The sequence below is a fragment of the Dasypus novemcinctus genome, chromosome 14 (assembly GCF_030445035.2).
Source record: "Dasypus novemcinctus isolate mDasNov1 chromosome 14, mDasNov1.1.hap2, whole genome shotgun sequence".
NCBI classification, from domain to species: domain Eukaryota; kingdom Metazoa; phylum Chordata; class Mammalia; order Cingulata; family Dasypodidae; genus Dasypus; species Dasypus novemcinctus.
In genome coordinates, this window is record NC_080686.1 from 35,435,108 (window position 1) to 35,453,907 (window position 18,800).

General features: G+C 38.8%; 1 protein-coding gene across 1 annotated transcript in view; it reads left to right on the plus strand.

Moving 5' to 3' along the window:
• The window catches only part of KCNB2 (potassium voltage-gated channel subfamily B member 2), a 448,889-nt gene extending 442,991 nt beyond the window's left edge, over positions 1-5,898 (plus strand). The window contains exon 3 of the mRNA XM_004462482.3: positions 976-5,898. Coding sequence (XP_004462539.1) covers positions 976-3,132 — 2,157 coding nt within the window. The 3' untranslated portion in view covers positions 3,133-5,898. The remainder of the gene's footprint in view (positions 1-975) is intronic.
• Positions 5,899-18,800: the final 12,902 nt, after the last annotated feature.

The window sequence follows — 18,800 nt, forward strand, 5'->3', positions numbered from 1 at the left end:
ATGAAGTCTTGGTCATTTTAGCCCATTTTAATATGAGTAGGTTCCAATCATTTAGGATGCCTGTGTACCATGTCATCTTCACAACAACCCATGCTGTAGCTATTGTAGTTTTGCAAACTGAGAAACAGAGGTTAAATAAATTGCCCAAGGTCACATAGTAAGTGGTAAAATCAGGCTCAGAGCTCAACTATTTGACCCTAAAACCCAGGCACTTGATCCTCTTACTACTCTCTGATCTCTTCCTCTTTTCTTCCACCCTTGACCTTGTGCCACTATTTCATATGCCTATAATTTCTGCCCTGCACCAAGAACATCATGGATGGTCTTCAAGCACTGCTTTACAAATCCTTCCTTGACTGAACAAATTAGGCATAATCTTTCTTTCCTACATCATGCTGGCCAGAAGCCCATACACCCCAGAGCGAAAGCCACTCCACCTTGGTTCTGATGTCAATACTTACCAAATAGTATTTGTTTTTATGAGAACCAGTTTTATTGAGTGTCATGTTTTCTCCCTGTATGTAGGTCTGCATTTATACTTTTGTTGTAGAATAAAAATGTAAGGCATTTCACTTCAAAAGAAACATAAACCAGGTGGTTAAGAGAGAAAAACTTACAGATAAATAGGAGAGATAATAACTTCCCAAAATATACTTCTGCAACATGAGTTCCCCAGTCCAAATGATGAATATCACAGAAATGTGACCAAGGATAATGGAAAAGGGGAGAAGGGGATAGATTTTTTTTTTCAAATTACTTAGTTCCTGGCATTTAAATGTATACTACGTAAGGCATCTAAGTGAAATAAATTCATAAAGGGTGAATGTATTTGCATTAGTTTGGGAATTTTAAATTGTAAACCTTTCAGGGATAACTTTGAGCATTCCCCTATCATTTAAAGAATTACTATCGTATGTCTCCTGGCTGCCTAAGCAACTGAGAGGGTTTGCTAACCTGGACTTTATTGTCTTCCAGATCTTGGCCATCGTGTCTATCCTATTCATCGTACTCTCCACCATCGCTTTGTCACTCAATACGCTGCCGGAGCTGCAGGAAACAGATGAATTTGGACAATTCAATGACAATCCCCAGTTAGCACATGTGGAGGCTGTGTGTATTGCTTGGTTTACCATGGAGTACCTATTACGGTTCCTATCCTCACCCAATAAATGGAAGTTCTTTAAAGGCCCACTAAACGTCATTGATTTGCTGGCCATCTTACCATACTACGTCACCATTTTCCTGACAGAGTCCAACAAGAGTGTGCTGCAGTTCCAGAATGTGAGGCGTGTGGTTCAGATCTTCCGAATCATGCGCATCCTGAGAATCCTAAAACTCGCCAGGCATTCAACAGGCCTGCAGTCTCTGGGTTTCACCCTCAGACGGAGTTACAATGAACTGGGCTTGTTGATACTGTTTTTGGCTATGGGGATCATGATCTTTTCCAGCCTGGTATTTTTTGCCGAGAAGGATGAAGATGCTACCAAGTTCACCAGTATCCCTGCATCATTTTGGTGGGCCACCATCACCATGACCACTGTAGGCTACGGTGACATTTACCCTAAAACGCTGTTAGGGAAAATCGTGGGTGGCCTCTGCTGTATCGCCGGGGTCCTGGTTATTGCCCTCCCCATCCCCATCATTGTCAACAACTTTTCTGAGTTTTACAAGGAGCAGAAACGCCAGGAGAAAGCAATTAAAAGGAGAGAGGCTCTGGAGCGAGCGAAGAGGAACGGAAGCATCGTTTCTATGAACTTAAAGGATGCCTTCGCTCGAAGTATGGAGCTGATTGACGTGGCTGTGGAGAAGGCAGGAGAGTCGGCCAACACCAAAGACTCCGCCGACGACAATCACCTGTCTCCCAGCCGGTGGAAGTGGGCCAGGAAGGCCCTGTCGGAAACAAGCTCCAACAAGTCTTACGAGAATAAGTACCAGGAGGTCAGCCAAAAGGACTCCCACGAGCAGCTCAACAACACTTCTTCCTCCAGCCCTCAGCACCTGAGCGCCCAGAAGCTGGAGATGCTATACAACGAAATCACCAAGACACAGCCTCCTCCTCACCTAAACCCAGACCGCCAGGAACCGTCTGAGAGACCGTCTGCGTGTGAGGAAGAGATCGAGATGGAGGAGGTGGCCTGCCCCCGGGAGCAGCTGGCCGTGGCGCAGACCGAGGGCGTCACCGACATGAAGAGCATCTCCAGCATCGACAGCTTCACCAGCTGCGCCACCGACTTCACCGAGACCGAGCGATCGCCCCTGCCGCCGCCCTCCGCCTCCCATTTGCAGATGAAGTTCCCGCCTGACCTCGGCGGGACGGAAGAGCACCAAAGAGCCCGGGCCCCCCCGTTTCTAGCACTGGCCAGAGAGAAGGCTTCGGCGGCCCGGGAGGCCGCGCGCGCGCAGGCGCCGATTGACCTCACCGTGACCCTGAGCGCCCGCGGTTCCCAGGCTGGCCCGCACAGCCCTCCGCAGCCCGGCACTGGCCCCGACAGCCCGAAGAGCTCGCTGAAGGGCAGCAACCCACTCAAGTCCAGATCCCTCAAAGTGAACTTTCAGGAAAACAGGGGCAGCGCGCCGCAGACCCCGCCCAGCACAGCCAGGCCGCTGCCCGTCACCGCGGCTGACTTCTCGCTCAGCGCGCCGCAGCACATCAGCACCATCCTCTTGGAAGAAAACTCTCCCCAGGGAGACAGACCTTTGCTGGGCGCGGAGGTTTCAGCCCACTGTCAGGGACCTTCCAAAGGCTTATCCCCTCGGTTTCCCAAGCAAAAACTGTTTCTTTTCTCTTCAAGGGAGAGGAGGAGCTTCACTGAAATAGACACTGGTGAAGACAGTGACTTCTTAGAGCTCCAAGACGCGAGGCAGGACGCGCAGGCAGACGCCAGCCCAAATTGCTTTGCAGATCAGCCTAGTGATGGAAGAGACCCTTTAAGAGAAGAGGCCTCTGTTGGCTCTTCCTCCCCCCAGAACACAGATCACAACTGTAGGCAAGACATTTACCACGCTGTGGGTGACGTAAAAAAGGACAATAGTCAAGAAGGGTGCAAGATGGAAAACCACTTGTTTGCCCCAGAGACTCATTCCAACCCAGGAGACACAGGTTATTTTCCCACACGTGAAACCAGCATGTGACTAGTTACAAAAGCAATAAAAAACAGACAAACACTTGTTTCTTTAAAAACAGAGTTAATAATGCCTGTGGACTAAAAAATGGGAAGCCTCCCCGCCCCACCCCCAAAAAAGTGCATAAAATGTTATTTTTGCATGGCATGAACAGTTTAGTTTAAGAACTGTTTAAATAAAAAGTCAAGACTGCATTTTGTAACAAACAAACAAAAATGACTGAAGAACAGTGAATAAAGAGAGCTCTATTAGGAACCAGTATTCTGCAATGTCTGACATTTTTTATCCTTTCATTTAAAATTGTAGACAGAGTTTCAACTTTTAACTTTTATGTTGCAATGATTTTTAGAATTTGCACATGAAAGGATGAAATGTCAACGCATGCATTCTTATTTATGAGGAGCAAGGTGCTTTGAGCTTGCAAAATGCATAACTGTACATATTGGGGGAGGGTGCAAAAGTGTCAAGAACACATGGAAACAAGTTTCTGAGACACAGGTACTTCCTTCACAGCTACTGCCTGGAGGAGCTGTTCAGACTTCCTGTTGCAAAATTGCAACAACCTGTTCTTAAACCATCTCATGTATCTTGCTCATTTGTTTAAACGAATACAGTATTTTTATTTATTTGTGATGTAATTAATCCATAGGGTGCATTTTGCTTTTTTGCTTCTGCTCAACTGTAGCATTTGTGATTTTTTTATAGAACATGAACATAGGCAAGATTTAATGACCAGATATCAAAATATTTGGTATTTAACATGAAATGTTGCCAATCAATTATATATCATGCCACAGCCAGCCTATTACAGAATTAAGCATTTTAAAACATGTGAAAACATTAGAAAGATTAGATTGTGCAACTACACTTGAAAAAAAAATGGCACTCCATGTTTGAAAGTCAGTTCTTTAAAAAAAATTGTATTTTGCCCATCTAAAGATGACTATATTTTCCATTTCTATCCAACATGAGCTTTTCTAGCTAAAGATCTGAAAAATAGAATGCAGATATGCCACAGTGAGAATTCCAAAAAGTGAACTTTGACAAGCAAGAGTCAATTGAGACTGCCACCCACCTCACTGACAAGAGGTGGACAGAGACAAGAGCCTTGGTCTGGTGATGGTTAACCTGGTGTTTCTAAATGGGGGAGGGAGGCCCGCCGCTGCCCGCACGCCACCACCAGTTTAGGGACAGTTGTTCCTTTTCCAGAACCCAGAGCCCCAGATGCCACTAGTACCCTCCAGGAACCACAACAATTATGAGCATTCCCCTACATTTCCAGCCCCTCCAGGGCTTGTCGAAAACCACTTCCACCATCTCTACTGACCCGGTGAAACGGGAGTGTCTATGGTAGAATCCAGGGCTTTGGAATCCAAGACCTTCGTACCACCTGGCCTCACAGGAAATCGAGGCTCTGGTTCCAACTACACGGCTAACCAGGTACCTCTACAATATCCCTTGGTCTCTGTTTTGCCACCTGTAACAACCAAGACAAGATGATTTCTAAACTCTCTTAAAACTTCCAGTTATTATGAGTCCTTGGTCTCAGGATTGTCCAGGTTTTGCCCCAGAGCAATATGTTCTCTATGCTGGTATACATAGTTCTGGGAATAGTTGGGAAAATGCCAGACCAAATTTTAAGCACAACTTATTCTTATCGTTTACAGGGGAAAAAATCTAATTTCATGTTACTTTTGAAAGAAAAACAAATGGAAAAAATAGCCCAAATATTTAGAATCTAACTTAGGGGTTTAAGGAATAACCTTTCTTTATTACCAGAATCTGGTCATTATATCTCAGATAAGAAAACAAATTTTGACCTTAGTTGAAATCCAAACAGCCTACTGCTAAAAAACAATTTTAAACATTGCTTTTTTCATTGTGCTTAGAATTTCTTAATGGTTTTCATGTTTGTTTCAGAACATAGCCTTTAAGAGGTCATGGTCATTAATTGTTGATATTTATATCACTTGTGCTTATTTAGTGTCTAAAACTAAATGTTGATCCATTTTTGTAAATCGAGAGTGTTTATTTGAATTTTCTATATATAGATTTTCAAAGCCAAGCAGGTATATCTGCTATTCGACAAAGAGCAAATGTTACGGAAATCATTTTCTTTGCATAGCCTTTTGAAGCAGTTCTTTTCTAGTGTCTCCATATTGACGAATCTGTTTTTAATTGGTTATTTTTTACTGAATGTTTTATTTCTCTCTCTGCATAAGTGGGCTTGTCTTCTTGCCTTGACAGTTCACCAATGGCCAATGTTCATGCCTCTCAGGCCTTTTGCTGAGAGCCCTGATCCAGAATGCTTAGAAACCATGTCCTCTCTTAGACTTTTCTCCCTGAAAGCATTCTCCCTAAAAGCTTTTTCTTCTTCAAGCCAGGGCATTTTTTTAATCTTAAAGAATTTCCAAGGACATCCTTCCATTCTCTTCTTAGCCATCTGGGCTAAGAAAAAAGAAAATGTTCCTCTAAAGAAAACTTTAGTGTTGACACTTCCACGGTGAGGCAGTTGGGGAATGAGGGCAGCCAGGATGCACTTGTGCAGTGCTTCTTAAACATTTCCCGTGGTCTGTGTCTAACAGAGAATGAATGCATATGTCTGGAATGGTTTGGGTGCATACCAAGCATAGTGTTCTATTGAAGTCTTGTGTTTTATATTGAAAAGTCTTGGAAATGCTTCCTTTTACTCCATATAATATATGTTTCCATATTTTTAAAAATAATGCTGTATATTACTTATCAACCAGTAAAACTGATTTCAATTTCTTCAAATACCTCTCCTTTATATCCCCTGAGGAAAAACATCCGCACTTTGAGAAGCACTGCAGGAGTGAAAAGAATTTAGGCAGGTTCCCCTGAGGGGTACTGGAGGTTCTTTCTTCTGCCAGGAGATGTCACTCATCGTTACCTAGCTCAGTGACTAGAGACACATGTCAATGAGGAAAGACTATTGGAAGGAACGCTTGCCAACACAGTCCCAGGGATGGTTTATTTGATTCTTTTGGCCATCTTAACTGCCAGTGCAAATTGCCACAAGATTGTTTCAGCCCGAAGACTGAGATCTAGCACAAGAGGTCAGACACAGGGGAATCCATTGCTATTGTAGACTGGACCACACACGTAATAGTGGCAGGCTAAGTGGGGCCCTGGAGTTGACTTAGTCACTTAGTCACTGAACACTTTTACTAGGAATTTCTCCATTCTGGCATTACTACCTGCTTTGAAGGCTGCCTTCTGATCAAACATCATTCTGATATGTCTAGAATAGGCACCAAGTGACTAGCTCCATTCATTTCTCGTCAAATGAGGCTCACTCTCGGGTAAATACAGTTCTGCAAAAGCCAACAATCCAACTCTTTTCCCTGGAAATTTGTATAGCAAAAAAAAATGCCTTATGTATGTAGAATATTTTATAGTGTCTTATCTCACCTAATCCTCACACAAGCCTTCTGAATTAGGTATTATTTACCAGTAAAGGACCAGAGAGGTTATGTATTTCACCCAAGTTGATGCAGGTGAATAGTAGAGCCTGGCCTCATCAACATCTTCTGGCTTCAAGTCTGACATTCCAACATACCATAGGAAAGTATGTTTTGCAAAAGAGTTTTATTTTTTTCCATTAACCAGGAAATTATGTAAATAAAACTAGAGATGCATTTATAGTCATGCAGTTTGTTTTAAAGTGGCAGCATATCATGCCAAATGGTAATGATTTAAGATAACATTGATCATCTTTAGCACATCTGTTTGCCAATGTGGAATTCTGATAATAAGATACACATCCCTGGGTTAAAGAATAGAATCCAACACTCATGATGTAACACAAAATGCATCATTAGGCAGAGAGCTACAGGAAGCCACTTGATCTTCTTAAACAAAAACAGTAGAACTTTAGAAATACTTCTAATCTGAGATCAAATGTATTCTATAATGGCTTTGATTGTCATTTCACTGTCCGTTCATTCGGAAAATGTTAGTTGAGCACCCCTGACTACATAAGGCATCGAGGTAGGGGCTGGAGTACAACCCCTGGCATGTCATGCTTACTACCTGATCCATTTTAAACCAGGTTGAGGATAATTTGGGTTCCAGAAAAATTCCTCTTCTGAAACTAGGGAAGCACATAGACAGGAACAAATGAAATTATCTTCCAAAGACCTGTTTTCCTAAGAAATCATGGATGGTATAAATGGAAGTTTGATGCACAATTATTTTTGAACCACAATTTAGATTTCACACTTTAACAAATTGTTAATCTGACTGAGTGAGGTTACGGATTGTTGTTCCTTATTATCTGATAAATTGAAAAATAAAATTTCAATTGGATATATTGCTTGTCAGAATAACTAATAAATTTTATCACAAGGAACTAGAGCAAAAATTAATACCAGTGGAAAATTCTATGTAAAATGTGTATCTTAGCATGTTTCATGGTTATGTGGTTAAAAGCAAGGTATTTTAATGATTTTCCTTAGTTCTGACTACATGAAACATTTAGCAATGTATCACCATTCTCTGTTGATGCCACTGAATTTCTAAATGGAAAATATTTAAAATTCAGTATTCAAAAATGATTTAGCTTGACTTAAGGCAATTTAGTCACTAGTTCCCTATGGATTTGAAAATATATTGGGTATTTTGCCACTGCCACTGTCCATACCCAACAAGAACTTAAAAAAAAAAAAAAAAGAAACTCTACAAAATCTAAATAATATGGAAACATTTAAAGCGCCCCACCCCCATAAGAAAAGGAAAGGTCTCGATTCCAAAATCTCAGCGAACTTCCTGTATTATTGTTGTAATATAATGCTCTCCTTTAGTGATTTCAGTCACCATTTCCACTTCTGGCCTTTTCAAAACAGCCTGACTTAAATCCTTATTTACCATTTCCAGTAATGCATAATCTCTTCCTCATTAAATCTAAAAGGGTATTAATCTATAAATATACATATAAATAAAAGTAGGTAGGGGGTCAGGGGAGAGGGGAGTAACATCTCTTTACTAATAAGGCAACCCAAGGCCAGCAAAAGATTCAAATACCAAAAAAAAGAGAAAGACTGAGAAAAGTATAAGTAAAATGAATGTTTTTAAGCAAAGAAATCTATTAGATATATGTATATACTTGAATAAAAATGTTATCATATTATTGATATGAAATTTAAATCGAAGCCATAATTCCAACTTCATTTTCTCCCTTGAAGAAATTATTTATCAGCTGGCAGATCCTTTCAGATTGCTGTTGGTAGAACACAAACTTTTCCTAGGTGTCTATATGTGCTAGAAATTAACTCACATGCAGTCCATTTCCTCAGGTTTAGAGTCTAACAGAGGTTTCATATTTAAAGAGATGATATTCCCAAGTAAAATCCAGAAATAGAATGGCAATAATGTTTGAGTTTGCTACCTTAGAATTTCTATAATCCCCTTTTATTTTCATTGATGCAAGTTATTTTCATTCCTTAATCTAGAATCTAAACTACCACCACATAAACTTTCTAAGCACCATGCTTAAAAATATAGAAGCCCCCAAAAATCTAGTAACAATAGTTAAATTTTGCCCTGTTTATTTCAACAGGACATTGCCCATTTCAGGAAATGGAATTTATTAGTCTATCAAAAATGAGGTTAACAATAATCATTTTTATACTCCCATAACTGTCTTGTTTGACTCTTTTTTTTAAAATCCCAGCCTCTGTACTCAGAATGTGCTGATGTGATGAAAGCTTAATTCCCACTTAAGCAATGGAATTTATCTCCCATCTATTGTGGACAATACTAATTAGTATGACCGAACAGTTTTTTCTTTTAGTTATTTTTGCCCCATTTAAATCTAAAAGGGACTTGACATAGCATACCAAGCAATACAAATCAACTTTCAAAAGCAAGACTAAGGGAAACAGGTACAGAAAAGTGACGATAGACCAGAAGCAAAGGTATAAACTTAGAAAAGGCATCACGAGCCCAACACTACTGCTTTAATGTTCCTTTCCAGTTGAGTGCCCTCTTGTGGCCAGCCTGAGAGAACGGGAATTCTATCTGCCAAGAAAGAACAGACTTGAAATCTCTCTACCATTTTCCACCTTCCATTACCCATGCACACGGCCAAATCAAAACACCGTTCCAGGCATTTCTTTTCACTGATCATTTCTCCCTCTTGTGTGTTAGTTTCTTTCTCTTATTCCAAAATATCTGGTTAACCGTTGCTACCCTCTGCACAGCACTTTCAGAGTATTTGTACCTATTTCCTGGAAATTAAAACAAAATCACAAATTTAGCTAAATATTTAGCAGTCTTCATTCTGAAATACAATAAAAGCTACTTGACCTTTCTGCCATTAGTGGGAAACTATTACAGAAGAGAACTCAAAATGGCCAATTTTTAATAATCACAGACTATGAAGACAAAGCTACTGAGTTGATTCACTCCAAAACACACAGTTTTTAATCTACTAGGAGATTACAAGTGGAACCTGAAATACCCTGATTTGACACTGGCAAAAATTCAAGTGGTTTTTAAACTCCCAGTTGCCATCTATGGGTGTTAGCTGAAGATTCTATTACAGCTAAATTTCTTTTTTAAACCAAGATGCTTCTAACATTCTACTTTTCAGCATAAGGGTTAGGCTGTGTTTTTAACCTGCAAATTATATTAATATCATAATGTTTAATGGAAATTAGGAGACTATTTTAAAGGAAAGCAAATACACAGAAAGCAACATGTACTAATATTACCCAAATTGCTTACTCAGCAAAACGCTATGATCAGAATTCATGAACGAAAATGTGCAAACTGAAAATCTCACTAAAGAACTGGCAGTCTTCCTAATTAGTTCAAAACCAAAAAATTAGGAAAAATTTTAAAAAATCAAGTTACAAAACAAAGTATGTCATAATTGACAAATTTTAGAACTTATGCAATTTTAAAGAGGTATGTTATGAAACTATAAAAAGAATTAAAAAACAAATGTATAAAAAGGCTTATTAAGCAGATCTATGGTACCATTACCACACCAAAACATTTTTAATAACCTTTAACTTAAAACTACGTAATGACTATGTCAGCTCTTAGCACCTGTTTTCACTCCCAAAGCCTTTGTTTTATGCTGCTGTTTGTGTGTTAGCTTGCTAACTTTGTTTTATTTGAAGAAGTGAGGATAAGTGGAAGAATATGTTTAAAGGAGAAAATTATTGCACAATTTATTTCACAGTCCCTCTGTACCCGGTGGTACGATGGAAACTGTCTCTCACTCCCTTCCACCTTCTTGTGAAATTTTGCCTGGTTTGGAAATGATTGTTATTTTTTATCAAAGCCCAAAATCTGCTCAGTCAGATTTTTCAGTCGTCCCCCCGCCCCACCCCACCTCTACCCCCACCCCCAGCAACCCTTCCCTAGGCTCTGCCTGATAAGAGTACCAAGTCAAGGTCAAATGCAGGACCCCATAGGCCATTAGCAACAGCTACTTGAAGCCTAAAGCCAAGAGTGGAAGGAGACTGTCCTGGTAGTCAGGCAGTCAGAAGAGTAGAGGAGACAGATGACAACGGAACTGTCTCTGTCATCATGTACAATTGTAACAAACGCCTCAATCAGGGAAAACTGACATTACTCTGGTAATTTTTTATGGACCAAACTGTCATAGCAAGCTAAATAAAACTTTAACAAAAGATATTAGTAGTGGAAAGCCATATTGAAAAATTATACTTTTCTATCTACCCAAATATAAATAACTTGTATTTGGATTAAGATTTTTAAAAATTCTTTTATGTAAAAATATCTTTAGATGACTGTTTAATATTTCTGGTTTTATTATAAAGAGTGTAAAAAAAGACATAATTTAAATGAGGTGGCATATAGTAAAGCGTATGGCAAATGCCTGACAAATAGGAGATATGTATTTTCCTATTAAAAAGTTTTCCAAAAAGAAATCATTCAATTCACATCTGTGTGCTAATACTTAGACTGCTAAAACTCTTCTGTGGTTGCCTGAAACGTCACAATTTTAAATATGTGTGAGTATAAACTGTAAATGTAGCTTTTTACTCATTGTCACCTTAAAATAGAGGAAATTTTTACTTGCTAAATTATACACACACACATACTTATATGACTTCACACATATGGCTTTAAAAAAAATTAATATTATTTAGACAAATAATATGCTATGAAAACTAGGCAGTGCATTTTTTTTTACCTGATAATACATTTTTAATGTTTAATAGACACATACCAATTTTTTCTAGAGAGAAATCAGTTTCACAAAATTATTTGGCTATTTGGATATATTATTTATTTCAGAAGTGTTTCACAAGCTCCCTATTAACATCAAATTAAACATACCTAGTAATCATTATCTGAAATTAAACATACCAGTTCATCTTTCTCCTTTAAATATTTGTAAACCTAAAGGTATATTTTATAAAGTAATTTAGTTTCAGATTCACCCTAAGTTGCTACTTGTTGGAATAAGTTATAACACGAGAATAAAAATCTTTCAATGTTAAGAATTGCTCCATTAAATTTTGATTTTACAATCTAAAGTTTAGATATTCATTAGTTTCATCAGAAATTCTTTTTACTTTTTTTCATGCTAAAATCTTTTATTATCCAAGGAAAGTAACAGAGGAAGAAGTTCATTTTCTATTTCAATTTATTAAAAATACCAGCTCATAAAAACATGTAGATGGAGCCATTATTTCCTACAGCAGCTAGGTGATGAGCAAGTTAGCTGATGCACAATGTAACACTTCTAAATGGAATCCCAGCATCTCTAACCACTGCTCCAAACCCAGTCATCCTGGCCACCGAAGAACCATGGGGAGTTGCAACTAACTCTAATATTACAGACACACTGACTTAGAAATTCTTTCATTGAATCTGGAAAGGAATTTCCAAATACACTAAAATTTCACTTTTACGGTATCTAGTAGCCATCACTGATAAGCTAAAAATAATACTTTGATTTTAATGAGATAATTTTTGGCTATACATAACATATTACCTAGTTTGGAGTTATTATGATGCTTGAAAAAATAATCCATTCTCTAAACCATAACGGCATGATAGCTTAGATCTCATCAATATTTAGTTGTAACTCAACGAATACCCCTCTGTTTTCTCAAAGTTCCTAGCTTATTAAATAGTGTCCTGATAAAGCGATATGCCGCCCAGCTCACTAAACGTATTTATTACCAGTTTCTATGTAGCATACGTAAAAATTTAATGCTGATTGCCCATGTCTGCTGCATTTAAAAGCTGCCAGTGTCATTGTCATCTTATTATGCCAACACCTTATGTTATGGTGTCATACGCATAAGCCATGGTACAAAGTGATTGTAAACTACTTTAACATCTAGTTCAAATAAGGTCTGAGGCTGTGCAATAATGCCTTTAGTTAAAATTGTTCACTGTTTGAATCATTCCATCTGTGTATTCTTTATCATAAATACTGAAGTCGTATTTTTTTACTTTTCTCAGGCTTGTAATAAAAATCTCTGTCATACCTATATAGTCAAAATATGTGGACTAATTCAGTTTAAAATTGAACTAAAGAGAAATATTACTGATTTTCCAGATAATTCCTTAAATTGCTTTTGTTTGGAGGGTAGACCTGCCTTACATGGTTTCTTTGACCACTGTTAGGAGTAAAATAAATGGAGAAGGCGGTGAACTTACTTTCTGATCATGCTCTTTTCACTAGTCAAAGAAAGCACAGTCCTCAGAAGTGAACCATCTAGTGGTGTCCAGTGTTTGAGTGCATAATTAATGTTGGTCTCCAAAAATTAAAGTGAGATATCTATGAATTTAACATCTATACAGTTTCAAAGGCCAGCGTTTGTTGCAAGAAGCAAATAAGGAAGGGCAGGGAGGGAGAAAGGAAAGGGGAGGAAAGGGAAAACTAATAGAGAAAGGTAAATTACCAGTGAGTTAAATGGGGGAAATGTGAAGTTGGAGGTGGGTATATTTTAAAAAGCTGATTGTGCTTTGGGGAAATTTGTGTTTGTGTGTGTGTGTGGCTTGTGTGTGGCTTGTGTGTGGTCAGGGTCAGGAGGGGGGAGCTGAGTTATCTACTGCTTTTTCGGTTAACTAGAGTCATATATCATTAAAAGAAATTGCCTAACTCCTAAAACTCATTAATTCAATGCTTAATGCTAGAATTATAAGCTTATTGCTAAACTCAGTACAACGCTGAAGATACACAATGTAATTTTATGAAAACTTATGGTGAATTTGTTCAGTGCTATCAGTGCTCAATATACATGAAAAAAAAAACTTTTTGGGAATAGTTATGGGTAATTTCCCTGTGAAAGATATTGAAATACAACTTATTTTTTCTCAAGTTGTAGAGATTTTAATAGTTTTTATTAAGTCCCAAATATCTCACAGATTAAAAACCTGCAAAGCTATTTTTAAAACCTAAGTAATAGAGTATCAGATACTAAAAGCTAAATTAACAGTTCTTAAAATTGCTGTACATATTAACTAAAATAATTTCATATTTCAAAGTTATACCTGGTATTACATTTATAGATACAGTTGCATGAAGCATCATTCACTTTTAGTAACTGCAGTGTTTTAGAGCGTTTTCATACCAGCCTATGAATGCTCTGAAAGCTGAAGAAAAAGAGAAGCACAAGCCATATTTTATTTTTTAGATTTCTTGGTTGGGTTTTACTGTCCTATCCACAAGCATAATTGCATTAGCATTTCATCTTATACCGCACTAAAATACTTTTAATGCAAACTCTCAATAGAAGATAAAGCATATGCATAAGTGGTGAGTCTTGTCTAGCCTCACTCATCTGCCTCAACATGCTTCATTTCATTATATTTGCAAACAAAATGTTTTTATTTCTTTTTATAAAGAAGATACAATTTAGCATACTCGTGTTTGTCCAGCTGTCCACCTGCACCTACAATGCTTTCTTTCCCATTTAATGGTGTTTGTATCAGTGTCCCCATATCTGCTGCATTTTAACTCCATAAAAAAGAAAATGTTGATTCCATATTAATAGTTTTGCTGATCAACTCAATAATATTTCTGCACCAATCAGCATATTTATATGCATGTAGTAGTCCGTACAATTGTTCAACATCAAAATACTTGTTTACTTTATGTCAAAATGTCTATAAAATTTCTGGCATTGTTCTCCATTTCAGTCTGGTAGAATAAGCAAGATAGAAAAATAAATGTGTAAATGAATCACCTGTGTCATTTCAGTTCTCTGCATGAAGTCACTTGGAGCATGGCATACATGCACCACCCAACAGTCCATGGCTTCTTGACCCCTCCTTACTGACTGTTTAGTCAGGGAGCTTTTGGATAATGCTGGGATAAAACTGCCAAGTCTGGGAAAAAATAAAAGCAGGTTCCACTGCCATTCAAGGAAAAGAAAGACTGTACTCTCCTTTCCAAATGAATCTTTTGGGACAGTCCACATATCTAAGTCCCTTAGTCTATCTTTTAAAAAATTTCAATGCAAACCACTTTTCCAAAAGCCTGGGGTAAGATAATCAAATTAACTGTTTTAAGATAGTCTCCCACAGCCATTCCTGAAGCCAACTCAGGACAGTTCATGTTGGTTCAACAAATCTTAACTCCTGATCACAGGATCAGTTCCTTGGGAATATGAACTGGGCACAGGGCCCCACGCTTAGAAGAGCCCTCCCATATTCTCATTTTGCACTGAGTCCCACAAATTATGTGACCAGTCCTGCTTTACCAGAGAGGTAATGAAAAGACTGCCAACCGATTCACTCTCTCCAAGACAAAAGCTTAATACATTCATATATAGCACTTACAAACTCATACATAGAACTTACCAAGCACCAAGTCCTATACGTGTATTTTCTCAATTAATCCTCATAATGCTAATATTATCATCCCATTTTCCAGATGAGCCAATCAAGGCATAGAGAAGTTAAGTAACCTGTCCACAGTCACACTGGTAGTAAAGCCAAGACTTAAACCCAGGCATTCCAGCTACAGAGTGGGGCTCCTGACCATTTAGGCCATGCTGACCCTCGTTTTGCTAGGCTTGCCTTTCCAGCAAAGTCAAGTTTATCACTTGGCTTATCAGTAGAGTACTGGGGATGTGCTTTACAGTCTTTACCTTAACCACCTTTGCTTAGTATCTAAAAGTGTCAAGGATGATTCCTTCTGGGAAATGTCAACTCTCTGCAGCAAATGTTTCCCTGCCCTTAATACCGGGCACTTGTCTGAATTAAATTAATAAGCCCTAAAATGGTTGTACACATTAAGTAAAATATTGCATTGTATTTGTGCACTCACACAGATGTGAATGCAGGGCACTGGTCTCTCTACAGCCAACTCGGGCACTGATAGCAGAGGGAAGAGAAGTGACCATCAGACTAGATGGCCATGGGCTCAATGGCACTTAAAAACTTTCCCCCAGATTGCCCCCCCACACACACACACACACATCTATGTAAAACATGAGTGCCAGCATGCATGAACAACTGTGACCCTCCTGGTTGTTCCTTCACTTAAAAGTGGTATGAACACATCAAGGATCCGTTCTTATGGCCATAAGAAGTCGGGGCTAGTGATGTAGAAGAAATCGGTGCTCACTGCTCCTTTATTCTAGGAAGAGCCCTTCTCCTTTGGGCTAATGCTCAAGGTCCAAAGTCACAGGATAGAAAAGAAGGATCCCAAAGGGCCTGCTCCACCCACACCCTCTCAGTTTGCTCCTTCAGGAGGAGCCATTTCAGTCAAAACAACAGGGCTCTCTGGTCTTCCCAAGATAAGGGCCATCTGTCCACGGATGGGAATACAAAGCTTCTCCTTATAATCTTTTCTCTTCTACCTCAACCCCACACCCAAACCCTCCCTTTCTGAAAGTTCAAGGGAAACAAACTAAGAAAGAAAATGAGTGGGACAAGTTGGGGGAAGAGTCACGACTCCTGGAATTCCATTTAACCAAGGGAGAAGGAATAAATACAGCTGCCCGTGTCTCCTGCCCTGCTGACCTGGCTGAAAGCGCAGTTCTCCCCCCATCACTATGGTCCCTTCTTTCTGCTCCAGGTACCCTATTCACCTTATTCCCTCAGCCCTAGAAAAATAAACCCTTCAGTGCAAGAGATAGGCCTCAAAAAAGATGGAAAGGGAGGGGGAAGAATAGTATATCATCTACTCTAAGAGAACTAAGAAAAGGCTCTTGCTCTCTTCCCCACCTGCTCCCATACTCAACCTCATGTGATCAGGTGGATGTGACTGTGTCTCCAATGGCTGCAGAGTAGCAGAGAGAGTGCTGGAGACAAAACTGAGCCTGTTCCTTACTTCAGTTCAAGTTTTCTTTTCTCAATCCTTTTGACAGCTCTGACAATCCTCTAAGAGCTAAAGATGATTAGGTTCCTTCACAAGATCTTGAGAGCTTGACTCCAAAGTGGTCGACCAACAGGATCACGACTGGGGTTACATTTTGCACGGAAGTCTCTGGGTGAAACGTGAGGTGAAACATCACATGACTTTGAATTTTATCTTTAATCATATAAGAAACCAACAGATCTATCAGAACTCAGCACAAGAATGTAAGGAGACATAGGGTTTAATTCTGACCCTTGTAACGCGCAAAGAGCTTGGATGAACTCAAAGTACCTCTGGAGGAGAGTCATGGTGACCTCTAAGGCTAAATAAAAGATAATGGAAAAAATGAAAATGAGAGGGCTGACCTAAGAAATAGAAATGTGCTTAATTTTTTTGTTTGTTTGTTTTTAAGTTATAACACCATACTGGAGGCCAGGATAACACTCACATAAAGATATTTGGTGGAGCGATTTTTCAAATAGCATTCACTGACTCAGGACATAGAGTCTTTCTGTGCTAGGCTATGTGCTAAGAACTAGGGACTTAAGGCTAATAAGATGTGGTCCCTGTCTTCCAACAGTTTATGGTCCTCATACAGAGAGGGTGAACAGTTGGCACAAGTGCTGCCATTGCTTTCATGCACCTGCCTTGCTCTCATCAGCCACTAATCATACTCTACTTTCCAATGAACCAGGATACAGCCTCAGGATGAAATACCCAACCAACCACCAGGCAGCCAGAGCAGCTAATTCCAAAGTTTCTTGATGTTTCCTTAACACCAGAGAAACAAAGAATATGATTTCTCCCTCTGTGGTAATGACCATGATAATTATGATTATGGCAGCTAAGGTACTGAGAGCCTATTATATGCAGGGCTGTCCTAAGAACTTTCTATGCATTATCTTTCCATGTAATCCCTTTTCTCTAAAGTGTTGGTTAACAGAAATCTATGTGGTCATCACTGAAGATTCATTTAAAAGAAATGGGAATAAACTCCAGTATGAGGAAATTACATGTCCTTCAGATGAATTTTCCACAAGTGATGGATGTTTCACATTAGTGATAACGAGGGAGCTGGTGAAATCTTCTCAGCATGTCTTCAGGAATTAGGATAGATCTTCACCCAGCCGTAATGAGAAGTGCAAACCTGTCTGAATGAAGGAGGACAAACCAAATGACCTTTCTGTGTCCTTTTCATTTCCAAGATGCTGTAATTTGTGGTGCTCCAGATCAAATTTATTTTTGTAAAGTCTGTGGTAAATTGTAATCATTAAATTGTCTCTACAGCCACTTAGCACAGATGACAAATTAGTAAGGGGGGTAGGCAAGCAATTAACAAAAACATATTTTTAAACTTCCATCAATTGCATTTCTACATTTTGTGCTGAAGCACACATCCTGTTTAGAGAATTATTCTCAAAAGTATCTCAAAGTCAGTGCTAGAAGTGATGCAAAGGTTAGGTCCTGGAAACTCAAGCACTCGAGTCACTAACTTGTATGAATAAATTAATTTGTGCTGAAATGTCTTATTTTAGGATGGATATGATTGAATGAATATTTATTGCTTGTAGAAACAAACTGATTATGAAATCCTAATATTTAAGGAAGAAATAAATACAATGTCACATTTTTCTATTTTAAGAGTTCAAATATTTTTTTCTAAACAGAATTCAGAAAAAACATAAGTTAGGCTGCACCTTATTTTAGCAAGCAATTGCCTTGCGATGCTTACTATAAAGTCATTTCCCAAAGAAACAGGAGCTTCAAATAAGAAAATCCCATAATATTCCTCAGCTTTTAATAATGGCATCCCAACATTTATATGCAGTTACCTAGGACCATCTGGCTGTATCTATGCTTAAATCCATTGCCTTTAGGGCAAAGACCAGCCTATTAGGCTCTTGCTCCTCACCTTCACCACCATCAAGAATAAGGTTGGCCTAGATCTTTCCAAAAAATGAGAACTTATTCTAACTTATTAAGTTCAAAGAAGAGCAAAGCATATGCTGTGCTGAATGGAAAAGAGATGGAACACAAGAGAAAGGAGAATCTGGAATATCAAGGTACAAATTATCACGATAATTAACAAATCAGGAGATGCAGCAGACAAAAAGATGTAAAGGCTTCTGGCTTGTCATTGATAGAATTTAAAGTTCTTTCTTTTTCTTTTTCTTTTGCATGGCATTTTGGAAAGGAAGAAAAAGTCTAATGTGTCATGAGTCCTGAGCGTTCCATCCCTTTGGAGGTTCTACTCAGCTCCAAGTTGTATGCTGACATCAAATGGATGCTTCCTAATTAATTGCACAAGACTTCTGTGGTCCCCTGTGTGGTGGTAGCATCACTGGGTGCAGTG